This window comes from Tenrec ecaudatus, chromosome 1 (genome assembly GCF_050624435.1).
Source record: "Tenrec ecaudatus isolate mTenEca1 chromosome 1, mTenEca1.hap1, whole genome shotgun sequence".
In the NCBI taxonomy this organism is placed as follows: Eukaryota; Metazoa; Chordata; class Mammalia; order Afrosoricida; family Tenrecidae; genus Tenrec; species Tenrec ecaudatus.
Window position 1 is genome coordinate 126,359,474 of NC_134530.1, and position 21,840 is coordinate 126,381,313.

The following is a 21,840-nucleotide window of genomic DNA, read 5'->3' on the forward strand; positions in this document are numbered from 1 at the left end:
TTGCACACAGCAGCCAGGCCGATTCTTGGCTAGCATGCACGTGTCAGTCACAGCCTCTGGGAACCCCGGGTCTTCTGAAAGAAGGGACTGCCCCTCTCCTCGCTACCCTTTCAGCGGCATTAGCTCATGGCCTACACGACTCACCCGTACAGCATGAGCAGTGCAACCAGGGCAGGCAGATTGCTCGGAGACGTGTATGCTTTCTTCTGAAACCCAATGAAGATGCCCACCACAAGGCCCGCGCTCACGGCATAATTCATCTTGAAAAGAGACGAGAAGGGCAAGCTGCCTAGCCTCTCTGGGCCTCCCTTCCTACAGCTCTTGGGATCTGGGATTTGTATTCTATTTGTCCACGCAGTCCCTGTGTAGCAAACATACGGTCAGCTAGGTCCAGTCCTCAATTCACTTCAGTGTGTCTGTCAGGATGGCGTGAGACGTGGGATCCTGTGTCCCTTTTCTGGGTATGGAAGCCCAGTTTGTCGATCACCATTTATTGAAGATAACCTTCTTTCCTCGCCAATTGGACTTAGCGCCCTTATCAAAATTCAGTTGCTCATAGAGGAATGGATTTATTTCTGGACTCTCAATTCTCCATTGGTCTATGTGTCTGGTGCTATAGCAACGCCAGGCTGTTTCGATTATTGTAGCTGCACAGGAGTATGTTTTAAAATCAGGAAGTGTGAGCCTGTCTACTGTGTTCGTTTCTTTTGATCTACTTTTAGCTACTTGACGCCTCTTTTCCTCTTGGTAGCTGGGAAGGGAGAAAACTGAGCAGAGCTGCCAGATTTAGCATGTGAACATATTGCATACTCACTTAAATTTGAGTGTCAGATAAACAATGAACTTTTATAAGTATAAAAGTTTAAGTGAGTCACATGCACTATTTTGGATGGGGCAATACTAGGATTTTACTCTTCCTCTGAAATTTAAATTCCAGAGAGTGCCTTCTATTTATTTATCTAGCAACCCCACCGCTCCATGGGAAGCTCCACCCTTTAGTGGTATGGCGGGATATAAGAAGAGGGCGTGGTGGAGGGACCCCTCAATAGTACCCCTCCAGTTCTAGATTACTCTTGAGAGGGTCAAGCTCACTACTCAACGTGACATGGTCATTGGAGGGTCAGAAGTCCCTGCTGTGCAGACTGGTAAGAGCCCTCCTTTGCCAGGTGTTAAGCTCTACCATCTAACCCTCCCCATCCCTGGGCTGCTAGTTCTGTATCTTTCTAAGAGGTTCAAGGGACAGCAGATACACAAGGCCACCGAACAGCATCTTCCAGCAGCCCCGGCAGGGCAAGGACCCCCACCTTACGGGGTCTCCTGGGGCAGAGTGGACCCACATCTCTATCTCGGTGAGGAAGGTGCAGTCGGCAAACACTTACGATGTCCCAGAGGAAGTTGGTCAGCCAGTAGGTGATGGGGCTCACCCCGCTGACAAATTGCAGGTGCTTAGCTTTGTTTACTCTCTCCTGGATCAAGTAAAGGACAAAGCTGGCTGGGACGAAGGACATGGCGAAGATCACACAGATGGCAACCACAGCATCCACCGAAGTGGTCAGCCTGTAGCAAGACCAGAAGACACGGAGAGCCAGGTGAGGAAGGAGCAGCAGCAGCAGCACCTGCACTTCACACACAGCCAACTCTGTGTGCTTTTGGTACCTAGGGTGCTGCGATGATGCTGAGCAGGTGTCAGAGAGCATCCAGATGATATGAGACTAGGAAGAAAGACCTGGCTATCTACTTGGGAACTACCAGCCAGTGAAAACCCTATGCTCACAATGGTCTGATTTTTTGTGCCTGACTGGGGTCCCCGGGAGTCAGGAACCCGCACGGCAGTCACAGCAGCCGTCTTCCCGAGGGTGTGGGTCCTAACAGAGGGGTTCCCACACAGGCCCCAGAGACAGCAAAGAGTGTACAAGTACAAAGACAGGTGCTTTCTACTGCCTGAAGCTGTGCAGTCACCAGCCTCTAAAGCCCGGCTGTCCCAGGGCAGTTACTGGATCATAGGATAACCACTCCTAGCGAGATGACCGGTACGCCGTGACTGCCCTAGTGCCCGGCAGTCATTTTGCACAGGCTCTGGGAGCAGAACGGAGAGTCAACTGCAGGAGCAGCTTGTTCCCAGGGGCTGGAAAGAGATGGAAATCAAATAGAAGCTGACGTTCCCTATCCATATGGGTGGGGCGGACGGGATGGCGGGAGAATGGCCGAGCAGTGGGAAACACAAAGTATCATCTATGTGCCCAAAGTCTCAGGCTCATGTGCGCCCGACCAGACAACATCCAAGGAACCCTGGTGACACAGTGGTCGAGCACTCAGCTGCTAACCGAAAGGCTGGCAGTTCGAACCCCCCGACCTCTGCATGCCAGTAGAGATGATGGCCCTGGGCACACTATGGGGCAGTTCCACTCTGTCCTATGGGATTCTAGGAGACAAAATCCCCCTGGATAGCAGTGTGCTTACACAACCTTCCCATGCAGCTTCCTGCGACCCGGGGTGTTCCGAGGCTGGAGACTGGGCATGAGATTGCACAGAGAGAACAAAGCTGGGGGCCGTGGCGGCTTACACTGTGATCTCTGAGAGCTGCTCTTTGGTCAGGTTCAGGGGCTGACTCATGACGGTGATCCCATACTCCTCGGGGTCCTTGTTCTCCTGCAGGTGGCTTCTTAGGATGGCGTTGTGGGCCACGTTGAGAAAGCTGACCATGGCGTGCCAGCCTTTGTTATTAAACCACACCTAGGAGGAGGCGGGCACGGCGACTGTCAGTCTGCACTGTGGGGAGAAGCGATCCCCCGGGGAACAGCTGCTTCAAGAAGTTGGCCACGGGGACAAGAATGGGAGGAGGAGGAGGAAGGGCTGGGGCGCTGGAAGGCATGGCTCTCTAAATGTCTGCAGGAGGAGGGGATTTCACCGAGTTTGGAATAGAACCCTAAAAGAGCCAGCTCATATAGATGAAATACCTTCACGTTGTCTTCCGTTTCCAGCTGCTTGAAGAAGTCAGACATTTCCCGAGCGGCCTCTCCGGTGTTAGGGCCCTAAAACCCACCAGGAACAAGGAAGAGGGCTGGTGTCTTGTCTTTCTTTCTACAGCTCCCAGGCCATGCTAGGTTTCAGGATACTTCTGCAGGACAAAAATCCCACCCACATTTCCCTTCTGTTTACATACCCCGCTCACATTCATTATCCGGCCAAGGTCCCTTAGAAACCCCACCAGGGCTTCCCCGGTGATGGGCAGAGGTGGCCGCTTTCCTCCAATGGAAATCCCTCCATACCTGACAAGGGGGAGGGAGAGCCTCAGGTCAGTGCTGTGAACCACCCAGGTAGAGCTTTGTACCTACCAGTAGTACTGTCAGTTTCTGGAAGGAGGCCTGTTTAGAGGGGGGGGGGGGGTGATGGGGAAGGGGACTGTGTAGACTAGTGACTGATACTGTTTTACCTCAAATCATCAACCCACGCTTTCCCGTTGCCTCTGGGGCGAACGTCAGACTCCGGTGGCTCACTGCAGAAGGCCCTCTGGAATCTGGCCTCTGCCAGTCTCTTCAATCTCATCCTTGCTCACCCCTTTCCTTGAGTGGCACATTCTGGTCGCGGCTATCTTCCTTCTCTCCGCCTTGGCAGGGCAGGGTGCCGGTTGCCTTCCTGAGCATCTGGGCAACCTGGCCTCCTCATTCACACGTCATCACCCCCGATGACCTCCTCTAACCCCAACCCACGACTCCTATGCTGGGCTACTTGTCCACGATGCGGCACCACCGGCATCATTTGACTCATCTTCATGGAGAACCCAGACCAAGTCCCGCCATCCTTCTTGGTGCCTCTCCACCCCACCCCAGGTCTCGGTGGACCACCACCATCTCCTGCCTTGACTCCCGACCTAGCTTCTCAACTGCGATCCCAGCCGTGGGCCTCTGCCCCTCACAGCTCTTCCGCCAAGCTCTGGAAGCCGAACATGATCTTGCCAACCCACAGATCTCCAGCTAGAAACCCTTCAATGGCAGTAGAAAAGTCCAACTTCTCCATGGAACAAAATTAATTTGCATATTAGACCAAGCAGGGAAGAAGACTGTTATTCTTCGGGGCTTCACCGCTTCCTCCCCAGAAAGGTTTCACTTCGAGCCTCTCATGTGGTCTAGAATGGGCCAGGGCAGTCAAGTTCACCAGGAGCTCTGTATCCATTGTGAAGACCAGGGGTGCGTTACCCAATCAACAAGGCACATACAGGCCTACTTGTGCTTGTTTACTAATCTGGAGTGACCAATTTCACGTGTTTACCTAGCTTGTTAGTGACTAAGCACCTGTAGGCCTGTGTGTACCTGGTTGATTGGGCAACACGCCTCTGATCTTCACAATGGGCACAGAGCTCCTGATCATTGTATTTCCCTGGCTGCGTCTAGACCACAGAAGATATGAAACCATGAGATGTTTGCTACAGATTGGTAAGTAAGCACAAGGAAGCTGGTGCTTACCTGGCTTATGGGGTACTTTGTCCCTGTCAGGGATTGGAAATTTAAGGAAGCTTTGATTCTTCAGGAAGATGCTGTGGGGCAGGGAAAGCGATAGATGCCAGCCATACGTAGAACCAGAATCTCTGAGGGAAATTGTTCACTGTGGATTTCTACGTTAGCCTAAGCCGTGCTCCCTTCACTCACTGGCTAATCCTCGCTGCCAGAGAGCCACCTCCTATGGCAGCCCGGAGGCTAGGTCAGTCTTAGAATATCCCCAGAGTCCTCTAAAGCCTCTGAAACCACTTCCAGGTCCAGCATTGCCTCAGGGAGGTGGTGAGCCAGGTTGGAAGGAACCCCTGGAAGTTTACAAGGAGTGGCCAGGGTTGAGGTGATGGGTCCCCTCATTGGAGCAACTGCATGTGCTTAGAGTTTTTAGAACAACCCATTGGGTGAGCTCGGGAACTTTTTCCCCCAGGGCATACCATCGCCCACTAATGTCTCCCACTGTGCGTCTCCTGAGTTCAGAGTGTCCCTAGCCACCTAGTCCATTGGACACGGCTTGTGGATTCCTGAGTGCATACAGATCAGCCCGCCCACATGGAACTGAATGGTGTGACTTATTTATGTGCACTTGTTTTAAGGGGACCCACCTGAGATGCTAATTTTTATAGTTTCTTACCTCTGTTCGTTGACCCAGAACTTGTTCTTTAAGCTGAAAACCCAAACAAAAAGCATATGATGAACACCACAGACACGTCAGTACTGCTGTTTCCTTCTCTAACAAGCTCTGTGAGGAAACATCACAACCGAGATGCTGGGTGTGAAGGGGTGAGTGGAGCAAGGGTGGAATGCTTCCACCATTGGCTCCCTAAATGTGGCCGGCATCCTGGGGTTTCTAGGGTGATGTCAGGGCATATGTTGGACAGCGAACCCAGAAAACCCGACAATCCCCACGCCCGGCCTTCCCTCTTCCACTCTCTGCAAGCAAGACTCCCTCTCTACCTGGGGGGACTTCTGACTTAATCTGCCGCCCCACGGTCTGAGGCTGGTGGTGGTGGAGGAGGAGGAGGGTCAAATGAAAGATTGGACATGAAGAGACCCTAGCTCTGGACTGCAAACTCTCACTGCCATCAACTGGCAAGCACCTGAACGTTCCTATTGAAAAGTGACTGCTGAGCGTTTGGGGTGGCCGTCTCTTTAGAGAGGGATGGTGCTGCTTTTATTTTTAAGTGGGGTGTTTACTGTACTTTTACGCTGGGGAGGTGTTCTGCAATTCGCTGGCTGACATGCTGCCTTCTCAGCAGCTGCTTTCCCCATCTGTAGTGTGCTGTGTTTAAGGGACCCAGTTCACCCCTTGTCCAGGGCTCTGGGGGGCGGGGAGGGGGTGGCAAAAGAGAACATATTGTGGAAGCTGCCGCAGACACCGGTTTCGGGAGAGGAGAGGCACACAAGGTGGATGGAGCGGGCACAGCCCCACCTGCCCTTCGCTGCATCTGAGCATCTGGAGGAGCCCTGCCGGTAGCTGCAGCCGCTGCCAGCCCCTGGGACAATCGGCAAGCTGTCACCCACAGCAGGGGTCCTGCCTCACCTGTCTGTGATCACCTGTGATCCAGTGCTGCGAGAAGCTGGGTTTGGTGTCTTTAAAATAATTTTTAAAGCCATTGGGGGAATAATAAATAAAAGGAGAGTTGTTTTCTCTTTGAAAATCAGCCTTATGGGACTTCGGCTATATTATTAGACATTGTCTGAAGGGATGTTAATGGTATATGTGTACACACACACATGTTCATATATGTATGCAACAGAACATTTACCATTTCAACAATCAACGATGTGAATTCACTACTATTAAGACAAAAGTTTAGAAACTTTCTCATTGTCTTTAACAGAAGCTCAAAGACCCCTTTCACTCTTTCCCTCCTGTTTACCCCTGGTAGCCACTAGTCACCTCTGGTTCATCTGAAAGCTTACTGGGCAGTGATAACAGAGGACAACTCATAGTTAGAGGTAACAAGAGTAATTAACCTGGACCACGGGCAGACTGGGGCACTGCCTCTTTTCAATCTTGTTCCCTGTCTAATATTTCCATTTCTATTTGGCTTCTTGTTTTTCCCTTCTTCCTTGACCTTCCTCTTTATTTTCCTCTCCTTCTAAACTGTCTCTCTGCCTTAACCTGTTAACCAGGAGACCACATGGTTACATAAGCCCTCTGCTATCACCCAACATATAAAATTGATCTTAAGTTGGATTTTACTTTTGTATTACTCAATTGTTTTTTTAATGCTCAGTGAAGCCCTTCAATGAAAACCAGAAGAACAACACGTTCCCCCCGACCCCCGAAAATCCATTCCTGTCTCAGTACTCACTGCCGTTGGATTGACTCCGACTCCCGGTGAGCTGCAGGGCAGAGGGCTTCCGGGCTGCACACCTTTTCAGGAGCAGAGAGCCTCCGCTTTGTCCCGAGGTGTGGCTGGTGGGTTTCATTAGATGACCGTGTGGTCATCAGTATACCATGAGACTAAGCTAACTTCTGTCCCTGATCAGTGCTTCCGATACGGAGCCAGACAGAGAAGAGAAAAGAGTCTTGTCTTACCTGCTTCTTATAAGAGCAGGGTACGTCTTCACCAAGAAGTCAGAGATGTTCCTGCCCGTAAGGTCCTGGAGGATGTCGGAGCTGCGCTGCATCCTCTGAGGCAATGAGACGACACCCAGTTACTTTACTGTGAAACCAGGGGCCTTAGAATTGGGACACGGTTCTTCTCTAAAATGGTCTATACACCCAGAGAACAACAACAACAATCCCCCCAAAACCCCAAACTCACTGCCCTCGAGCCAATTCCGACTCACAGTGGCCCTATAGGATGGGGCAGAAGTGTCCCGGTAGGTTTCTGAAACGGTCACTGTGGGGGAAGAAGCCTCCTCTTCCTCTCGTGGCTCGGCTAGTAGGCTCACACCGCTCACCTACGGGTAGCAGCCCCACACGAACCACTGCTCCACTGGTTGCTGCTGTCAGGTGTCATCCAGTCGGTTCTGACCCCTAGCAACCCCATGCACAATAGACTGCGCCCATTGCTGCAACCTCTGTGCCCCTCCGGCTCGCCAAGAGCCTTTCTCCTTTATGAGGACCCGCCGCTTCATCAAGCACGACGTCCTCCTCCAGGGTCTAGTCTCCCCTGACAACAGGTCCACAGGATGTATGATGAAGTCGTTCCATCCTTGCCTCTAAGGCGCGTTCTGGCAGAACTTCTAAGGCAGATGGTTTGTCCTTTGAGCCGTCTGTGGTACTTTCAAGGTTCTTTGCAGCAGCACCATTCAATGCATTGCTTCTTCGTTGGTCTTCCTTATTCAACATCCATCCAGGGCTCCTCATACTGATACACCCAGCTGGGTGTCAGACGTGGAGGAGCCATTGGCTCTTGCTCTGTTCCCTCTGATCCACTCACAACCCAGCGACCCCAAACCAGCCCACTGCCCTTGGGTCCGCGCTGACTCACAGCAGCCTCATATAGAGTTTCCACGGCTGACAGTCACCACGGGAGCAGATTGAGCCATCGTTCATCCTGGCAGTGGCTCGGGAGTGTGCACCACTGACCTGTGCTTAGCAGTCATTCCTTACAGGCAGTGCCGCAGGACTCCCTTCTCAGCCCAGAGGATAGCGCCCATTTCCAAATCATATGGAATCCACTCATGCCTCTCCACAGCAGCTCCCACGGCGTTAGCCCAGCCGCCGCCACCCATCCATGGCCTTTTGCAAACAAGGTGTTCAGAATTCACCTCTGACGCTATTCAATCCTTCAGGTTTAGATCGTATCATTTACAATTGCTGGCTCACACAGGCTGGTGCGCTTCTTCCATGTGGACTTAATTGACACCTCATTCAATGGCTACGTGTTTGAAGAGAAGCCTTTCAGATCCCAGATGCTATTCTTCCTGATAGCTGGCACAATGCTGGCCTCTTCAGCACATTTGCTACAGCACCCATCTCTTCAGTCATCTCGTCATGAGGGCGACTATGGAGCCGGGTCGTGCGGTCAGAACTAATTGTTCTTAGATCCGGACTAGAAGGACGTGTAAGCCCCAGAGCCACTCATCTGTCTACGGTTTATAGACACCTCTGGTTCACTTTAGACACATCATCATTTTATAATCGAGAACGTTATAAATCATCCCCATGGGGCATAAGGTAATTCTATCGATAGTATAAATTCAGCCAACAGTATAACATTTAAGGCAGTGTTGAGAAGAGGCATAACTTATACAGGCCTCGCTAGGTCTGTCTTTCAAGGTGCCATCAACTTGTCCTCTAGTGCCTAACTGCTGGGCCACCGGGATCATTCATGGAGCCCCCAGCGTGAATCCACACTTGGGAGAACACAAAAGCCTATGAGTTTGGCCACCAGATGGCACTGTAACTTTAAACTAGGACCACGTATTAGCTTCTAGATTCCCAAGCAAACTCCCCGCCAGTGAGCTAATGCTGACTCAAGCAGCTCTACAGGGCAGGCAGAACTGTGCCTCCGAGTTGCTGAGACTGTCACCCTCAATGGGCGGAGAAAGCCTCATCTTTCTCCTGTAGAGTGGCTGGTGGTTTCAAACTGCTGACCTTGTGGTTTGCAGCCCAAAGCATTCCCCACTACATCCCCATTAGCACTTACTGAAAGTATGCCAGGTGCCTCATCCTAGATTGGGGTTCTAAATACATTATCTTACTTCATCTTGACATCTTGAGGAAAGAGGAATGGTTGTGCCCAGTCACAGGCAGGGTGAAGGAGGCTCGGCAGAGCTCACTAACCTGCACTCGTTTCAAGGTTATAAGTGGCCGAGCTAGGATTGTGGTCTCTATAACTCTCACTCTTTTCATTCATTCTCATTCATTCATTCATTCTCACCCCCACACCCTCCACTTCCACTTCTCAACCTGAACTGCTTCTGGCGGGGTGGGAGGTGGGGGTGGCGGCCAAACGTCACTGGTGGGATCTAGGCTGGAACAGCTGCTGGTGTCTGGGACCATGTAGGATCAAAGGTTTTCCTGAAACTTTTATCAAATGAAAAAACAAACAAACCCTAGCTGCATCTCGGTGCATATTAGAACTGGGATGGGACACTCCAGTGTAGATGCTGCCACAATTCAGAGCATATCAGAGCTGGAGGGGACCCAAGAAGCAATGACATCCATCAATTTCCTGTTCCAATGGGGGCAATGCCCTGCCTCGGAAACAAGCCCGTGCCCTCTGGGCTGAGTTCAGGCTGCCTGGAGGAGTGGCATAAATGCCCACTGTGTGTGATTGTGCAAGACTGTGCGTGACTGCGCGTGAGGTGGACACGCGGCTGTGCAGATGCACAGCGTGCTGGTTTTCTCTAGAGAGGGATGGGTAAGCGTGAGGAAATAAAGGCGTGAACAGGCAGAACAGGAACTACTTTGAAGGAGCCCTGGTGCCGTGGGGGTTATGCGTTGGACTGTTAACATCAAGGTCAGCAGTTTGAAACCATGAGCCGTGAATTTGTTTGTTTTTCAGCTGTTTTTCTTCTGAATTATCTGTATTTTCTAGTCTCTCTACAATGAATTGGTACTACTGAGATCTTTTAAAAACACTGTAAACACGTTTGGTTGAGTAGACAGTGTGTGATGGAAAGTGAAGTTTTCAGTCAGTGACCTCCTCCAGATACAGCAGTGGGGCCCTCTGGGGCCACCTCAGAGACCTTGGTCCCTCACTGAACTGCTCGTCTAAAATGTGAGCGGGCTAGGCATTCTTTGTTTCCCCAAACCTCCGATTCGGGGCTCCCCTGGGTTCCTGGGGCATCTCTAGGTGGTTAGGCACTCAACTACTGGCCGAAATGCATGTGAGGGTGAGGTCAGCCTAGCCGTCGGCTTCGGAAAGGACGCAGTTCTGCATACACCGGGTCCCCATGAGTTGGCATCAACTGGACAGTGGGCTTCCTGAGGGGCAGTTGGAGGTACCTGCGGGGGAGGGAGCCCCCCAGCACCCTCAGGACATTCGGGGAGCATGGTGAGCCTCTCCCGGGTGCTGCATTTGCAGGACGGCGAGGGGTTGTCTGGGGTCCACTGCTGCTTCTGGAACAGAAGGGAGACGTTCGGAGACACAGAGGGGGTCTTCCACGGAGTTGAGTTGCCACACGGATACTTCCTGGGGGGAAGAAAACATTGCGCGCTCAGTGCCCACATTAACCTAGACCCAGAGTAGTGGGAAGTAGAGTCCAGCCCTCTCTCTCTCAGCATGTCCTTCTTCTGATCAGACCCTGGATGTTTTCTTATTCTCTGGAAGCTTCGTTTCTGTTCAAGAAAAGTCAAGACTAGGATTTTATCGACTGACCAGGTGAAGGTGAGGGGAGAATCGTTTCGTCTGTGAACTCTCTTCTCTCTTGTTTTTCTTCTAGGGGCTCCAGCTATTGAGACTCCAGAAAAATAATAGCAGATTTGAAATGAGCCGGCTTTTGTCCTTACCAACAGCTCTGAAAAAGGTTGGATGAGAAAAAAATGTGCAACTATAGTGACTTTTGGGGAGCCCTAGTGGATTTTAAAGGCCTCCTCTGCCTCCCGTCTCATGTACAATAATTGAGTTGACCGTGTATGCAATGAATGCCATCCTAGGCAGTATTATACATGAACGCTCCCACCCCTATCTCCTTCCTTCCCATGTGGGCCCCTTTGAAATGAGTTTTGGAAAGCATGTGTCAACTCAATACAGAATGATATTGAGAAACATACGAGGGGATACCCCCCAAACCAGAAAAAAGCTCCGCTGGGAGCTTTCATGGTACACTTTTTTTTCCTGTTAGGAGAGCACTGAGCACCTCGCTCTGAGTTAGTGCACCAAGCGGCGTCACCTGGGGAGGTTCTCTCTGGTCACAGTGAACTTTTTTGTAAAAGCAGTTTCTCTCGAACTTCGTTTTTTGGGATGGCTGATTTAAGAGAACAGTGTTTGGCTGTGGAAGTTTGTTTCCCGCTCAGGAAAAGTGCCACAGAAACTGTTCTGATGGTGAACACAGCTTACAAGGACAGCACTCTGGGAAAAACTCAAGTGAACGAGTGGTTTTCTCGTTTCAAAAGGGTGAAATGTTAGTTGATGACAAACCTTGTCCTGGATGTCCATCAGCTTCCCAAATAGCTGAAAATATCAGCAAAATTCATACTCAAAGACCGATGACAACAGATCATTGAAGAGACAGGGAAGTTGTCAGAACTATTTTGAAATATGGTGAATTTTAATGGAAGATTTGGGAATGAGAAGGGTCGGTGGGACATGTGTGCCTAGGCTTCTGACTGACCAGGGAAAAGAGCGTAAAGTTGAAATATGCCATGCTTTGAAGAACAGCTCGGAAGGGACCCAGACTTTTTTCCCTAAGGTCATTACCGGTGATGAGACGTGGTGATACTCTTATGACCCCAAAAGCAAACATCAATCAAGCTAGTGGAAGACTCCATTGTCAGCACCCCCCACCCCAAAGCTCATCAAGTGAAATCAAAGATCAAGACCAATGCTTGTGAGGGGCATAGTGCATTTGGAGTTCGTTCCACCAGGTCAGACTGTTAATCAACTTTCTATTTAGAGGTTCTGAAAAGATTGCATCACAGTGTGTGACAAACAAGGCCTGAATTGTGACAGATGGGGGCTGGTTTTGCCACCACGACAAGGCACCTGCTCATGCAGTCATCTCAGTGTGCCAGTTGTTGGCAAAACACAGCATGCCTCTGTTGCTCCCCACACCTGAGTCACTCCGTGCAACTTCTTTTTGTTTCTGTGAGTGGAGAGGGACATGAAAGGGCAGCGATTTAACGACGCAGAAGAGGTGAAGAAAACAAATGAGGGAGGTGCTGTCAGACATCCAGACAAGTGAGTTTGAAAAATGTTCCCAAGAATGAAATTGAAGATTTGACAAATGTATTAAGTGTAATGGAGAGTACTTTGAAGGGGATAAGGTTGTTTTGTAAAAAAGTTTAAAATACCTCATTTTGGGAAAAAAAGAGTCCATTTTGAGGGCGTACCCCCTCATATATAGAGTTGTCCCATCATGTGGGGCTTTCTGGGAGGTACTGACCACTCTTGAAGAAGAGGCTGGGTGAGAGCTGGTTCCGGAAGTAATTCATGGAACACCAAGCAGGCTTGTGTTAGGACCTCTCCAGTCCTGCTGTTCCCAGTGGGCAGGACCCCAGGGTCGCTATTGGTGTGAGGGCAGACTTAAGCAGGGACTTACGGCAGCCACTCTTCCTTCAGGCAGCGGTTGCCAAAGCCCGGCTTGTTCAGGAGGACATCTGCAAGGACTGCTAGCTGCTCACTGCCTGGCTCATCCATGCTAGACAAAGAGAGAATACCTATTCAATGGATGCGTGACTGAGAGTGGACAGAAGTGGTCACCACACAGTCCACCAAGGGATACTGGGATCCCCAGACATGGGTGCGAGGCTCAGTGCTGTGGGTGAACACGTACAACACTGCCACAGAATGGCTCGTGATCTCTGGGCGACCAGGGAGCTACCCAGAGCACACCCAGGGATCCAACTGCATTGCTTCAACCCCCTCCTTCTTCCTACCCACCTCCCCAAACAGTCCTGGCTGTCCAGACAGGGGAAGGTACAGGAGTTTGCTTTCGAGCATAGCCCAAGGACCCCGGCCAGCTGGTGAAAGCCCCCGATAGGCCAGGGCCTTCCTGAGAGTGCTTGACCCGGGAGCCCCACAGCCCAGAAAGTTCCTGATGACCTATGGGGACGAGTCTGCGTACCTGAAGAAAATGTACTGCTGCCCATACATCCAGGGGTGAAGGGTCAAAGTGGGGTATTCACCAAAAGGGGGGACGAGGACAGAAAGCATCAGAGCCAGGAATACAAAGGTGGCCGGGAGAACAATCTGTAGGGAATGAGATGTGGGTACAGTGTCGTGGTGTCAGATGTACACACACACACACACACACACACACGCCAGTCTTTCAGACACTAGTCCTGGAGTCTCAGAACGAGGCCCAGGTGGAGACACTTGGCTTCCAGGGATCACTGTGGCAGGGAAAGTGTGCAGGCAACACATTACAGGTTGGAGGGGTGGAGGAAGACGGCACATTCTGGAAACCAGGGACGAATCTGAGTGTCGGCCAATGGTTAGCTAGAGGTTAAAGGGCAGCTCAAAGATCAAGTCATTACGGACGGCTGTCTGGACTAGAGGGTTATTTTTCTCAATGAAAAACACCCAGAGGAAAAAAGAAGGACCAGGACCTGCCTATGAAGGGTGACTGCAAAAATGAATGAAAAGAGGGCTTCATCCTTCCCCGGCACAGTCAAAGCAACAACACCAACACAATCACTGTTACTCTATTTTCTCTGCTGACTGTGGTCGGCTGGCTGCGTGAAGCCCCAGGAGAAGGCCAGGGGAGGATGGGAAGCCGGGAGGGGGCACGAGATGCCCAGGCAAGGAGTAACTGGAGCATAGCCACGCTTGGCAGGGAGACCTGGGCCAGGAAGTCCTTGTGGCTCCTCGTGGTGTGGTGGAAGCGCTTGACCAGCAGGGCCTGCACGTGCTGGAGCACGAGCCGTGGCCCCGTGTTGAGCGGGGCGCTGGGGCCCTTCGGTTCTGGGCACCTCTGGTCCTCCGGGCAAGGAGCTGGCTCTGTGAAGCAGCTGTTAGATTCTTGGGGAATCGACTCCACTTTCTCCCTGGGACCCAAAGAGGAGCGTTGGAGCCTGGCGGTCCCTCCTTTCTGCTGAGTGTTACCTGGTGTGGGAGAGTGAATTTATAATTTAGAAAAATACCCACAGGGACTGGACACCATATGCCATTCTTTATTATAGCACGGGCCCTGCCTTCATTGCAATCTCCCTTGATTGAAATCCAAGTACATCCATGCACTTAAATTTAAAATGTTATTATCTACTATAACTGACAGGAACATCTAAAAAAAAGTATACAATTCCTTATGTCAGTTAAAGGCAGCAAACTAAAAAACAACACAGAGCCACTGCCATTGAGTCGATGCCTACTCATAGAGACCCTGTAGGATAGGGTAGAACTGCCCCTGTGGGTTTCCAAGACAGTCACTCTTTACAGGAGTAGAAAGGCTCATCTTCTCCCTCAGAGCAGCTAGCGGTTTTGAACCACAGACCTTGTGGTTAGCAGCCCAACGTGTAACCACTATGCCACCAGGGCTCCTTTGAAGAGAGTAAGAGAAATGTAAATGCACTGGTACAGAGAGATGTTAGACCTGTAACTACATATGAAGCATGGCATTGCAGAGCCATATGTATAAGATCCTATCTGTGTTAGAAAACATACATATCAAATACAAAGAAAAATATTTTATGGACACACATCAAAACCAAACTCACTGCTGTCGAGTCTATTCCAACTCATGGTGACCCTGTAGGATAGGGTAGAACTGCCCCTGTGGGTTTCTGAGACTGTCACTCTTTATGGAAGTAGAAAGCCTCATCTTTCTCCCATGGAGCGGCTGGTGGTTTCAAACTGTTGACCTTGCAGAGCACAGACCAAATCATAACCACTATGCCACAAGTGTTCCTCTGGCTACCAGAACCTACACTGTTCACGAATTGTGGAGGTAGAGTTGGATAAGCAGGGTATAGGTGAGAAATAGGTCTTTAGCCTTTTCGTATGTTTTCCACTTTTTTGACAAAAATATATTTACCTGTTTACTTTGTAAAATTAAAATTCAAAGTCAATTTGATTCTTACTGAATTTTAGAGACTTGTGACAAGTGAACTGAGTTAAGAGGTTGGGATTGATTCTTATAGCATGCATACATTTGGAGGCGTGATTTCGCCTGTTGGGATCTGAGTTTTCACAGCCACAAAAGGGAAATGAGGACGTCCACAGAAGGGAAATGAGGACATTTGAAAGGGTTTTTATACAGCCTAAATGAAGCAACCTATGTGGATGTGCTTCATAAATGACTGGAGGTGTAAGTTATGTTGCAGCTCAGGTTTAACTCCACCAGTTAATGTTCATTTTGAAAACATCTGTCATTAAGCAGAGAGGGACAGCCTAGAGGCAGCTGGTTAGCCCCCTTCTACTCCTTTCGGTTGTCATTAGAGGTGCAACTGACTTTTGACTCACATGACCCTCGTCACCACGGAGTCCTGCTGGTCCTGGGCCACCGTCACAGTCACGGCTCTGTGTGAGGCCATCATGGTAACCACCATGTCAATCTAGCTCATGAAGGTTGTCCTCTGTCTCACTGACCCACCACTTTCCCAAGCACGATGTTCTTGCCCAAGGACCAGTCTCTCCTGATCATGTGCCCACAATGTGAGAGACAAAGTCTCCCAGCCCTACTTCGAAGGAGCATTTTGACTGTAGTTTGTTTCCAGGTAGATCTGTTCCTTCTTCCAAAAGTCCGTGGTATGTTTCATGTGCTTCGCCATCGCCGCAATCCCAGGGCATCCGCTGTTCTCCGGTCTTCTTGTTCACTGCCCAGCTTTGGCATCCACAGGGAAGTATTATGGCTTGGGTTACCAAGGTGTACCTTGGTCAAAAAAAGTAACACGTTTGCTTTAAAAATTTTTAAAAGACACTTTGCAAAAGGTCTTTTGTGGATTTATCCAAGGCAATGTTCTATTTTCTTTAAAAAATGGTTTTTATTGTGCTTCAGGTGAAAACTCCCAGAGCAGATTCATCCTCCTTGTATCTTTTGCACTTCACATGCTCCATGGTACAGGCCGGCTTCCTCACAAATGGTCAGCACCTTCCCCAGTCTCCCCTTGGAAGATCAGCTGGACTGTCTGCCCGCTGCTGCCTTCTCATCTTTGCTTTGGTGCAAATGTTGTCTTTTTGATTTGTGCGATTGGGCTATGGGACACCTTCCTCCCAGGTGGTACTGCTTATTTTATGGGCCTGATTATACTGTGCCTGAAACGAAGGCTCTGGGAATAGCTTCCATCGCAGGTAAGGGAAGTCCCAGGCCATGGTTTGGGGACTTCCTCTAGTCTGGAATTATTGATTGATTTGAGTTTTGCTGTTGTACATTTTTCCCTACTCTGACTGGGACCTTCTACTGTGATCCCAGTCAGAGCGGTCAGGGGTGGTCGGTGGCCCCACCCCGCTCTCCTGGCCTTGGGTTGTGTGGCTTTGTGGTGCATTTGACCTTTGGGGTGATTGCTCACCTGAGCCTTTCCTTCCCTCTCCTTGCTTTAGATGGGAAGAGGCCCACCGCTGTGGCTCAGATGATGGCTCACAAACTTGGAAAACCCCATACGCTACTCGCCAAAACCAACTGCAGGCCATGGTCTCGATGAATGACGTGGATGTGCCTTGACTCGATGGGCTTCGAGCGTAGGAAACTCAGCCTTCCAGGGGTTGGGTTATGTCTGAGTTTGCATGATGGTGTACTCTATGTCTACATGAACATACGTGTAATATCTATAATTATATATGCACGAAGATCCACAACCAAACCTATCACTGCAGGTGAGTGTGCCCCTCACATCCTCTCATACTTCTTTAACATACCGATGTACCGATGTGTCCACTCAGGAATCATTTTTCTGTTAAGGCTATAGTTTCAGGATTATCTGTGTTCTCGTCATTACTGTCGGTGCCCTTTAGACTTCCGTTCTGCTCACTGTCTTCCTTTGCCTTGGTCATGTGACACTGACCTCCCTCACATTGGGCGCTGTCTTTCCATTGACCATCATCAACCCGGCTTCTATCTAGTTAGTCAGATAGAACTTCCATCTAGTTAGGACTCTACACTCCTCCTCTCTTCCCCTCCCTGACAACCATCAAAGAAGGTTTTGTTTGTCCATGTGTAAATAGTTCCTTTCTTTCTTTCTTTTTTACTTTTTATTAGGGGCTCATACAACTCTTATCACATCCATACATATACATACATCAATTGTATAAAGCACATCCGTACATTCTTTGCCCTCATCATTTTCAAAGCATTTGCTCTCCACTTAAGCCCTTTGCATCCGGTCCTCTTTTTTATTCCCCTCCCTCCTCGCTACCCCTTGCCTTCTTTCTTTCTTTTTATAATAGTGGTCTCACACAATTACTTGTCCTTCGGCCATTGGCCTATTTTATTTGGTATAATATCCTCCAATCTATCCATGTGGGGAAATGCCTTACTCATTCATCATTATCCATTACTGCATCATACTCCATTGTGTGTGCGGTCCAAAGTTTGTTCATTCAGTCATCCATTGAAGGGCACATACGTTGTTTCCATCTTTTTGCTATTGTGAATAGTGCTGCAATGAACATGGGTGTGTATATGTCTAGTTGTGACACTATCTCTCTCTCTCTGTCTACTTATTTGTTTAATGTATATACCTAGGAGTAGGACTGCTGGGTTATAGGGGATTTCTGTTCCTAACTTTGAAAAGAAAACCCCATACTGTACTATTTTACATTCCTACCAGTTCCAATCTCTCCACAGCATCACCAATATTTGGTATTTTCTGTTTTGTTGTATGTGTGTGTATGTGATTATACTCTGGGTGAGGTGATATCTCATTGTAGTTTCAGTTTGTCTCTGATGGGTACTGGAGGAGCCCGGGTAACAGTGGCTTACAGATTGGACTGCTAACCACGAGGTCAGCAGTTCAAATCCACCAGTCACTCTTGTGGAAGAAAAGAGGAGCTGTCTGCTCCTATAGAGATTTACAGCCTTGGAAACCCAAAGGGATCTTCTATTCTGTCGTACAGGGGCTCTGAATGTCAGACTTGACTTGATGACAGTGAGTTTGAGTTTGTTCGTTCGGCAGGGGTCACCTGGCACCACTTCTTGTGGTCTCAGAGTTGTGGTGTTTTCATGGTCTATTAGCTCATTGCACTAATTATTTCTGGACATCTTTCAATTTTCATCACTCTTCTTCCCTCTGGACAGGGAAGATCAAAGGTTGCACCTTGGTTGGCTACACAGGAGGTTTTAAGACCCCAGTTGATCCTCACCCAAGCAGGATGCAGAAGATCGTGTTTGTAAACTCTACGACACTGACAGACTTGGTGTCCCCTGAGTCTGTGGTCCTGACCCTCGAGGCTCAGTGGCTCGTTCCCTCCAGATGTTTCCTTATGTCTGAGGGGTGCTCATAGGTTTGCCTCCTGTACATTCCACCACATTCACAGAGAAGCTTGCAGTAAAGTCACCCTTACACACAACACATACATATTTGTCACATGAATATATGGATTTGTGTGATGGGTATATTACTGTGCATAGGGCCACTAGGGTCAGAATGGACCTGATGGCACCTGATAACAACAACCATTCATATGTAGCTACACCCATATGTATATGTGGTGTGATGCATATACACACACTTGTATATGTGTTTGCACCATACATTGTGCCACACACACAAATCCATATATTTATATATGGAGATATATATGTGAAGATATATATCTATTTCTATAGCTATCTCCATGAGTATACTCCCACTCTCCCTCCCACATCTGTTCAGCCCGCACGTCTACCTAAACCCTGCTCTTAGCGCATCGCTGCGGGAGAATTGTGTCTCAAACAGCATTCGCCTCTACTGCCTTTCAACACTGCAAACCTCCCAGTGGTTTTCCCTGCCTCCATCATTGTGACCAACCTTCCGGCTGTTGGATATTGCTGTCCACTGCCTCCAGGTTGGCACCTAGCCCCTGCCTAGCCTGTGACTTCCTCTCCTGCCCTTTCTCTCTCACCCCTGGTGGCCATCAAAGTCTGTTTCTTTTAGTGTGAAAACCCTTCCTGACTTGTTATAACAGTGGTCTCATACAGGGCTTAGTGACTAATTTCACTCAGCGTATGTCCTCCAGGTCCACCTATGTTATGAGGTTTCGCAGACGCAGCCTGATTCCTCAGTGCCCCGCAGTATTCCATTGTGTAGGCACCGAGGTTCATGTATCCACTTGCCCACTGGTGAGCACTTAGGTGGGTTCCATGTTGTTGCTACTGTGACTGCTACTGTGATAACCATGGGTGTCCATATTCATGCCCTGGCTCTTAGGGCGATGGGACATCTACCAAGTAGAGGGATCACTCGATCCTAAAGTGTTTCTCTTCCTAACTTTCTGCAGAAGCGCTGTCTGTACCACTTCCAACGTGTTGTGCTGTTTCACGGTCCCACCAGCAGTGTATGAGCGTTCACGCCTCTCCACACCTTCAGCAGCATTTGTGGCTGTCTGTTATTTTGAACTTGATGTCTAAATCTGGGGTAAGGCGCTGTCTCATGGTTGCTCACATGTGTATCTCTCAAATGCCTAATGATCTCAAGCCCTCTTTCATCCTTCTTGGTCACCTGAATGGCTGCTTTGGTGAAGTGCCTGTTCATGACCTCTGCCAGTTTTTAATTAGATTATTTGTCTTTTACTTGTTGAAGTGTTGAAGTTTCCTCTAATGTTTTGAAATTAATCGCAGAGCTATATTCCATTGCCAAAAAGTTGTTTTTAACCAGTCTGTGGATTCTCTTTCATGCTTTGAGTGAAGTTTGTTGATGCCCATAAGAGTTTTCAGTGGCTGACTTTTCAGAAGTGGGTCACCAGGTTCTCCCGGTGGAGGTGCACTGCCAACCCTTTAGTGAGCAGCGGGGTGCACTGAGTGTTCGCCCCATCCAGGGACTCCTCGTGGATGATGGCGACAACCCCATAAGACTGGATGTTAAGCGCTTGGTCAAGGATAAGGTGCTATCAAATTTGAGGTAAGGGATGATTTGTAAAAGTTGGGATTAATATATTGGTAAGTCTTCATCAAGGATCAAATACTGTATTTATATCATGGAAATCATCAATTCATTTTGTTTTCTCAACAACTCTAAGAGGAAGATACACCTATTACCCTGATTTTGTAGATTTGAGGAAACCAAGGGACAAAGAGCTTACCTGATTTACCCAGAGCCACTCAATTAGCAAAAACAGAGTCCAGGTTTGAGGGTTGCCCTGCCTCTCTCTAGCGGATGCACTCAGCCAACACCCTGGGCGGGTCCCTTGGGATATCTTATTCTAAGCCCATGTGGACCAAACAGTCTACTGATGCTCATTTATTTTCCTGAGTGGATTTAAGAAGGAATATTTTGTGTAGCATCTAGCATGTTGCTATTGCACGCTACTGAATCATTTCTGACTTGTAGCGACCCCACGTGACACAGTAGAATGTAGGGTCTCATGGGCGTAATTCTTGATAAGACCAGGTCACCAGGCCTTTTTTTCTGCAGCACCACAGGACAGATTGGAACTGCCAATCTGTCAGCACTCAAATCCGGCACAACTTCTGATACAAACGAGCACAGTTCCATTCTAGTCTTGGCTAATGTCGGTCTTTACCTTCGGGTGAGCTGAGAGGACTCAGGTGTTTGTATCTGCAGAGATGAAAAGAGAACCCGCCCTCCGGTGAGCACCTTTCTCCAGAGGCTTCTCTATGCTCTGCACCCCACCTCAAGCCCGGCTCTGTTACGATGGCCTTTTCTCTTGGCCACTGCAGGACCTAACTTTGTTGACTGGCGCATGTTCGACCATTGGTCAGTCTGTGCAGAACTGGTAAACACCTGAGATCATTTATGTAACAACACAGATAAAAAAACATGCTATGCTAATCCTATGGGGAGAAGAAGGCCTTTGCTCAGGAAAGCATTGTGATAAGTTAATCTGGTTAGCTGAGGGAACCAATGGGCATGGGTGGTGTCAGGAGCCCAAGGCAGCAGAGGAGAATTGCCACACAGCTTTGCCTATGACTAGGGAAGCAAGGAGGAGCCCTGATGGTGTAGTCGTTATGAGTTGAGTTGCAATCTGCAAGGTCAGCAGTTCAAAACTACCAGTTGCTCCAAGGGAGAAAGGCAGTGCTTTCTACTCCCCATAAACAGTTGCTGTCTTGGAAACTTCCAGGGGCCACTCATCCCTGCCCTACAGGGTCACCATGAGTCAGCACTGACTTGATGGCGGCGAGTTTGCTCTTGCTGTTTAGGGCAGCAGGGGAAGGGGGAGCCGGAAAGAGGAGCCAGGGAACGATCCTGTAGATCCGTGGGCAGTCACTTTTGTACTCTCAGGAATGGCTTGAGTTTCTGAACTTCTGTGTCCCCACCTTTCACAGTAGAGTCTTCTGAACTTAGAAATGCATTGTGGAATTTTGGTAGATATCATGGAAGGAACCAGATTGGTAAACGTAGAAGAAGGAGTTCCTCAATCCACAGAAATCTTTCTCTCTCTGTCTTCAAACGTCCACAGGGTACTACATGCACTAAACAGGGCTTCAAAATGATTTTGTCTAGATCTCTAAGCGATCCTTGTAGCTGGTGTCTGGGTGGACTGACTGTCACCAATGTCTTTAAAGACTACCAGCTGTCACTCATTCAGGCCTTCCTTCTTCAAGGTGGCAGAGGGAGGAAAGGAAAGGAGGATAAGGACAAGGCAAGGGCAGGAGGCCAGGGAAAGGGGGGCAAGCTATTTGGGGATGGATA

At 49.2% G+C, this 21,840-nt stretch overlaps 1 protein-coding gene across 1 annotated transcript in view; it reads right to left on the bottom strand.

The window, feature by feature from the left end:
• Window positions 1-21,840, bottom strand: part of ABCA4 (ATP binding cassette subfamily A member 4) — a 163,929-nt gene that overhangs the window by 32,097 nt on the left and 109,992 nt on the right. The window contains exons 27-37 of the mRNA XM_075539832.1: window positions 13,899-14,161; window positions 13,182-13,306; window positions 12,657-12,755; window positions 10,402-10,588; window positions 7,036-7,130; window positions 5,122-5,154; window positions 3,164-3,269; window positions 2,958-3,032; window positions 2,564-2,733; window positions 1,380-1,557; window positions 145-260 (exon numbers count right to left, since the gene is read on the bottom strand). Coding sequence (XP_075395947.1) covers window positions 145-260; window positions 1,380-1,557; window positions 2,564-2,733; window positions 2,958-3,032; window positions 3,164-3,269; window positions 5,122-5,154; window positions 7,036-7,130; window positions 10,402-10,588; window positions 12,657-12,755; window positions 13,182-13,306; window positions 13,899-14,161 — 1,447 coding nt within the window. The remainder of the gene's footprint in view (window positions 1-144; window positions 261-1,379; window positions 1,558-2,563; window positions 2,734-2,957; window positions 3,033-3,163; window positions 3,270-5,121; window positions 5,155-7,035; window positions 7,131-10,401; window positions 10,589-12,656; window positions 12,756-13,181; window positions 13,307-13,898; window positions 14,162-21,840) is intronic.